The sequence below is a fragment of the Tachysurus fulvidraco genome, chromosome 8 (genome assembly GCF_022655615.1).
Source record: "Tachysurus fulvidraco isolate hzauxx_2018 chromosome 8, HZAU_PFXX_2.0, whole genome shotgun sequence".
Lineage (NCBI taxonomy): Eukaryota > Metazoa > Chordata > Actinopteri > Siluriformes > Bagridae > Tachysurus > Tachysurus fulvidraco.
This window is the reverse complement of record NC_062525.1, coordinates 9,446,600-9,454,054: the sequence shown is the minus strand read 5'-3', so window position 1 is coordinate 9,454,054 and position 7,455 is coordinate 9,446,600. Positions and strand designations below refer to the sequence as shown.

The 7,455-nt window shown below is 40.5% G+C and overlaps 1 protein-coding gene across 2 annotated transcripts; it reads right to left on the bottom strand.

Annotated features, from left to right (window-relative positions):
* Positions 1–353: 353 nt before the first annotated feature.
* On the bottom strand, positions 354–3,253 carry zfp36l2 (zinc finger protein 36, C3H type-like 2). 2 transcript variants are annotated; one of them, XM_027163156.2, is made up of 2 exons: positions 2,969–3,253; positions 354–2,782 (listed from the first exon to the last, which is right to left on the bottom strand). In XM_027163156.2, the coding sequence occupies exons 1-2, from the start codon at positions 3,017–3,019 to the stop codon at positions 1,709–1,711; spliced, it is 1,125 nt and encodes a 374-aa protein (XP_027018957.1). In that variant the 5' UTR covers positions 3,020–3,253; the 3' UTR covers positions 354–1,708. The 2 variants fall into 2 exon arrangements, with proteins under 2 accessions (XP_027018957.1, XP_027018958.1); XM_027163157.2 differs by having other exon boundaries at positions 354–2,779.
* Between the last annotated feature and the right edge of the window lie 4,202 nt (positions 3,254–7,455).

The following is a 7,455-nucleotide window of genomic DNA, read 5'->3' as shown; positions in this document are numbered from 1 at the left end:
ACACACACACCACACACACACACACACACACACACACACACACACACACACACACACACACACACACACACACACACACACACACACACACGCACACAGTGCTTGCTATTCAAAGAAGACCAGTCTGGCTCTCTCAGCCTTTTGAAAGTGTACCAAACTATGACTTTGTGCGAGCTGTTCTTCTCAAAGAAAGGCAAGAGGGAGGGTATTGAGATGGAGAATAGAGTGTATAGAGAATGGTTGATCATTTACAGTCCTGTGCCAATAAAAGCTCTTTTCAACTTGAATGAGCTCCATCCTAACACTAGCACACATCCCTTATGTGTTCCCGAAAGAAATATTAAACTCTCTTCTTTTTATTTAAAATGTATCTTTATTAGGATATCACTGTAAAATATTTAAAAGTACAAAGTGATGCCTCTGCATACACAATCCCTCATAAATCAAACTGACCTGTCTTTACATTCAAACATTTATTTTTTCTTGCAATCCAAGCAGTTCAACTGATCACTACAGTTTAACTACATTACACAACAAATTTTCAAAATACTTTCCCGACCAGCAAGTTTAGTTCATGTAAATGAAGTGGAAATACAAACTGTATTTCTTTTTTAATATTATTATAAGGAACGGTGTATTCAAAATGATCCAAAATGAAAATGATCACAACTGAATAAAAGCAATATAAATAGTCTAAATCAATGTAATCTTGATCTATATAAACAAAGGCTACATTCAACTGAATTTGCTTGACATAGGCACTAAAACATTATCCATAGTTAGGCTGATCTAAAGAATGTGAGATCATCTACTCTCCATAGGCACATTTTAGAAAGTTAACATCAAGATAAGTGACTGCTACATTCTCTGGCACTTGACTGAAATAGTGCAACTATGTGCAAACAAAGGTTTTTATTTATTTTTTGGTTGTCTGTATTGTCTCTATCTTTGTGATGGTTTGAACTGTGAAAGGCTAGTCCAACATTATATACTGTAAAGACTCCTATACATCCTATACAAATCAAATGCCCAGAGATCCTCTCACCCCCACCCCCGAAAATAAAGAAATGAGGCCTCTTTAGATGCTCCCACAAATTTAACACACGTAAACAAAACCATAATAAATAGCATACAATTTATAAATTATTGCCTTATTTACAACATACATCCCCCAAAATATAACAAAAATATATTATTAGAAAAAAAGGGATTCCAGATTAACAATGGAGATCATAATCATAATTTAAAAAGAAATATAAATGTATTGCTTTAAACTTGATAAATACTACATGGACTCAATTGATCCACAGAGGCCATACTTTTCACATGACAATAAATAAGTTAAATAGATTTCATAGCATGTAGCAAAGCGCAATGATAGCACTTAAAACGCATTAATAAATGCAGACATTCTAACAGCAGCAAAAACTGCACTGACTGACACACGCCATATGGGGGCGCTGTGAATCCAAGGCACATCACACGTTTTTCCCGACGTAGCTACTTTATCGGACAAAAACAAGAGCCCTTGACTAGACCCTTTAGTTGTAAGCTATATAAAAAGGCACCGTTGTGTTTATTTGTTGTTTTTAAAACCTCAAGTTTGGGGTGACCTGCTTAACAAAACACCATCTGTGATTAATAATAATAATAATAATAATAATAATAATAATAATAATAATAATAATAATAATAATAATAATAATATTCAGTCGTCTGAGATAGACAGTCTGCTGAAAATTGGCAGACGTCTGTTTGAATCCAGACTGGGCGACTCAGAGCCACTGATCGTGCCGGACGAACAGCGGGACCCACTGACGAAACTCTCCGGGTCCGAGAGGGAGTCCAGAGGGCTTGGTGGGGAGTCAAACACTGGTGGGGACTCAGAGATCAGGCGCACTGGCGCTGCTGGGAACGGAGCCGAAGTTTGCGGCCCGTATGTGGCCTGTCCACTAAAAGCACTTTGCACGTGCGGAATTAAAGGGGCGAGGAAAGCCTTAAGGTCCTGCTCAGGGATCCCAAAGGCGTTTAGGCATTGTGGACTCGGAGCTAGTGAGTCCTCGAAAAACGAAAGCGAGCAGGAGGTGGGCGGCGGCGGAGTGCGAGACGTAGGGCTCTCGATCATGGCACCGTGAGAGCTTGAGAAGCCTGAGAAACTCCAGCTATGATGCAGTCTGGGTCTGTCCTTGTGCGTGAAAAAGGTAGCGGACTCTTTCGGGGAAGGAAGAGCGCACTCGCCTCGATGGAGTCTCAGCTGTGTGTTAGAAGCGGCTCTGCGCTCGTCAACGTTGTGAATGAAGTGGCAGCGCGGGCCGTATGGACAGAACCCAATGGTGTGAAAGGTGCGGCAAGGCTCGGTCTTATACTTGGGATGGCGGGAAAGATTGCGGAGCTCGTGGTAACCGTGCGCAAACTGGCACTTCTCGCCGTACTTGCAGGAGCCGTTTTCCTCAAAAGGCCTGCACAGCTCAGTTTTGTAGCGAGTGGAATTGATCTGAGAGCCAGGCTTGGGCTGGAGCATTTCCTGCAGTTGTTGACCACGTTCCCCAGTCTCGCTAAAGGCGCGCTCACGAAACTTATTCTCCTTATTCATATATGCTGGTGTAGGGCTCTCCTTGCCACCGCAGATAGAGTCCATGTGGTTGATGGAGTTGGCCCGGAGGTAGCCGCCTGCGTTGAACCTGTTATTGTTTTTATTGGAGGTGGAGAGCGGTATCCCTACGGTTCTCCTCTCCAACACGTTATTCAGGTGCACTGCATTAGAGGCTTGGCTTTTCTCCTGCTGAAAAAAAAGACAATCGTTTAGTCAGGAGTCCTTTACACTGATATATTATATCTTTACACTATTGCTAAAATAAATTCACGACACTCAGCTCTCACATTACAGCGTGAACATGAGGCTTGAGCCATGCGCCGTGAAAACAACTTGGACACGGACACGTTATACGCTTTAGAGCGGTTTTCTTACCCTGTACAACAGGTCGAAGTCGTAAACGGAAGACAGTATTGAAGCCGACATTTTCTTCAGCGAGTTCCAGCTCAAAAAAAGGGTGTCGGACCGACAGGGATCCTTGTGTGCAGTAATGTATCCACGGCTGGTGTTTTTTCCTCTTGGAATTCTTATGGTTGATAGAGAGGAGAAGAGAGCAGAGCAGACAGGTCGCCGCACTGCTCTGTTCACTTCAGTGCGCAGTGATCCCTGGCTGTGGGGAGTGTCGCACTTTGGCGAGCTTCGCACATGTGTATAAATGCCTTACAGTTGTTTTAGAGGAGGGGCTTCATGTTCGAGAGGGAGTGTTCTGGTGGTCTAGGGGTGAGGCTTGTAGGGTGTTTGCGCACTTTTAAAATTTCCTCTAATCTGGGGACTCAGAGACGCACAGAGGCTGTTTTGAAAACTTTTCTAAAACATAGTACAACTCGGTCCAAACATCTTCTGACAAATCCGAGACTCTAGACAACTTTTTTTCATGGAGATATGTGTACTTTATTACGTAGATGCATTCTAGAACCGGAAGCACTTGGAAACTAATTGCTTTGACCACAAAGCGGTTTCCTCCAAGGCACCCATGTGCTTTAAATAGGCCAATTTCAAATAAGCCAAAAAAAAAGAAAGAAAAAAAAAGAATGGTGCCCTGTTTCAATAAAATAGCAATTCATGGGAAGGAACAACATTGACTAGCCTAACAGCGCCACCCATCGACTTTCAATAATAATTACACCAGATGATCCTAAACAAATTAAGAATTTGGTAAACTGACATTTCGGAACTTTTTCTAATTGAAACCATTTACCATTCAGTGCATTGTTTTTAAAGCTATATCATTTTTTGTGTCGTTCACTTCAGGGTAAACTCTAAGTACCCATGAAATTACAGAATACCCATAATTCACTTTGCTAGATAAAAGTTATAAGGGGATCATATTTCAGTTTTTGGACATTCTTTTAAATTCATTAATTTATTATTTCTTAAAACTAAAATATTCAAACATGACAATTAAAAGTGTAATCAAATTATAAACAATTATTTATTGATTTACTGATTATTTGTTGGGGGCACGGTAGCTTAGTGGTTAGCACGTTTACCTCACACCTCCAGGGTTGGGGGTTTGATTCCCGCCTCCGCAGTGTGTGTGGAGTTTGCATGTTCTCCCCGTGCCTCGGGGGTTTCCTCCGGGAACTCCGGTTTCCTCCCCCGGTACAAAGACATGCATGGTAGGTTGATGCCCAATGACGCATGAGATGTTTGGGGGACCCGAGAAGTTTGGATAAGCGGTAGAAAATGAATGAATGAATGAATTTCTTTGAGTTAGTATGTATTTTTATTATTTACACTTTTTTCTGGCTTTCATTAAAATCAAAATAATACATTATTTAGATTACTATGATAACCAACTGAACTAAAATGCAAGAAACCAAAATATTCTGTGTCACATTTCCTGTCCAGTCTAACCTGGCCTCAGCATTGGTACAAGAGAGACTTGACCTGCCTGAAATGCATGTCCTTCCTCTTAGGGAAAATAACATATGTGAAGTGAGAATTGCCTTGTGCAGACTCTGTTTGTGGGAGGCAGGCACAGAGGCTATTTAAACTTTAGTCCACGTTACAATTTTGTAAAAATTCCCATTCACCATAAATTGGCAGTTTCTCTTACTACAAGTGACCACACTGGCATCCCATATGGATGTTTATTTATAATTTTTGGGTTATGTAATGTGTTACATCAGACACAGGGACTGTCCCATTTTGCATGATTCAACCCTTCATACAGGCTAAGGATTTGCTTCTCATTAGGTTAGTAAAGGGAAATGAGTGAACAAACAAATAAAGAATTCTGTAGCAGAACAAAAAGTGTCAGAACACAAATCATAGAAGATTCTGGGACTGGCTGCAAACCATAAATTCGGTGTTTTAAATTATACTGTGAGAGTGTGAGGACTTTTTTCTTTCAATTTTAAATAAATAAAAAAAAATTGTCTAAGCACTAGGTCTGGCATGGGACATAGACAGCCATATTGAAACCACGCTGTCCAAAACAAGAAAACTGTCTAACAAAACTTTATCCACTGCAACCACTCATCCATTACAAAGACTGCACTTCTCACTGAGATGCTCTGATCATTCCAAAACATTACATCATTGCTTGGAGAGGGAACATCGCTACTATAGCCAAAATGTCTGTGTGCCGCTACACACTGCTCTCTTTGTGATGACCACAGAATGTTTCCAAGGTGACCACTCAGTATAGAGGGCATCCCACAAAGAAAGAGACCCCCCCCCCCCTTCTACTAAGCCTAGATTTTGAACACACTAGTTCTTTGCTATTCCTTGAGCTAGTGAAACAGGTGGGCAGGTGCATGCTGCTCAACATGACAGTTATTATTACATACAGATTGAACTAATACATATACACTAAACTAATTTTGTGTGTTTTTCAAAGAGTGTCGTGTTTGTGCAGATCAGCATCAGAGCAATGCATCTCTTTTTTGCTTCCTCTTCTAAGCTCTGGTTTATCCAAACACACCTGCAGTGCAGCAGTCACCAGCCATAGGATTTACGTAGAAGGGCAACAGGTTGTAAATCAGATAAATTTATTCCCAAAGTCATCTTCCCAAACAGCAGGCAGTGGTGCATCCAGAAGCCCTGTTTGAGGTCTGCTGTGCTTGTTTATGTACGGTTACACCCAGAGCTGAATTTAACCCCAGCTACCATCTGTTGCAGCACCCAGGCCGCTGCTCTGTGCATCAGACTGGTTTGGGTTGGTTTATGCCGCTTGCCTGCTACAGAACCCAACTTGCCACTCTGGGTTATTATTGTCACAGGCGTCTCCCCTGTGGGGATTTTCTTTTTTCGCTAGGCTTTTTTTTTTCTTTTTCTCATAATGTGACCCAAGGGTCAAGTTAGATGTTCTTCTGCTCGTCATTAGGACCTTCTGAAATCCTTAAAATGTAAGAAATAATGCTACACATCACTGCCACTGTCGTGCTAGACAATTTGTCTGTGTGTCCGAAATCTAAACAGTGTTTCTAATTCATGCTTGTTCACTTTCAGTCTGTTCTCTCTGGTTAAAGTTGACACACACTGTTCTTAACAACGACTGATCTCCTAAGCCAGTGTGGTGTTCCTCCCTGTGCTCAGTGCCACAGCGTTGGGTCACAGACTGGGTATTCTGAGCTGCAGAAATGCCTCGCTGGCCTCACCACAGTCAGGAAACCTTTCATTAAAACAGCAGAGGGAGGTACTGTGGACACCTCCATCGAGGACACCGCCTCAGACCGGAGTACATCCTGCTGCAAAGTGTTCTGTGCAATTCTGCTAATGTAATGTAGCTTGAAAATGTTAGTTTTATTTCTAATTTTTATTTTTATTATTTATAATAAAATAATAATATAATTTTTGTGTTGCGGTAAATAAATGCAAAAGTTACACAATTATTTGAATAACATGTTGGTTCATACTCCATCCAGGGTGTATCCTGCCTTGATGCCCGATGACGCCTGAGATAGGCACAGGCTCCCCGTGACCCGAGGTAGTTCGGATAAAGCGGTAGAAAATGAATGAATGAATGTTGGTTCATGATTCATATCAACCACAGTTAAGCAGGTAGAAACCCAAAAGGCAAAGGAGTTGGGTAATGGAAACACAGTGCCCTCTGCTGCTGAGGTGGTGATCAGTTCTGTCATATCTTTACAACCATATGTTCATGTCAAAACCTTCCTACCTTATGTAATATTGTGCAAATTAATAACTGCTTTCAGTCATTGGTTAAAAGATTGTCTTCATTACTTTTAGTGTAAAAAGGTCATGCTGGCAGGAAAGTAATACTGTGCTCGAATTCTTAAAATGAAGTATTTTAATACATATTTACATTTAAATCTAGACTACAACTTTTTAATAATTGAACCACTGTCCTATACAAAAACATTTTATTCAAATGCATGTTGTGTTTTATTTTGGGTTCAATTTAACACCCTTGAGGGTTTTAGTTCTTCTGGAAAAAAAACACTTAAAGGTTCTGCAAAGATCAACAGTTTTTCTATCTGAAAAGACAAGATGCCATGAAGCCTTAACTATAGAAAAGCACTGAATTAATCTGAAAAACTGTAGATAGATAATAGGTCGTAGGGCTTATAATAGATATGATTAAAAGATTTTAATTATAGACATGATTAAAATACGATAGATAAATAGATTGGGAAAGCCATGAATTGTGTTACTGAGGCTTAAAATTAACGACAGTGGGACTATTTAGATTGAAGGACTAAAGCTAGAACAATGGTTGTTGGAATAGTCATATTTTTTTAAAAACCCGCAGTTGATGTCATCTTACTTTCTACACCAGAGGGCGACATTGTCATATTCTACATAATTAATCTAATAATTAAGGCCAGGGAATCTCTTTCCCATCATTTTCCCTCACTGTGTATAGTGGAACTAAGTAGCTGGACACTGTTTGT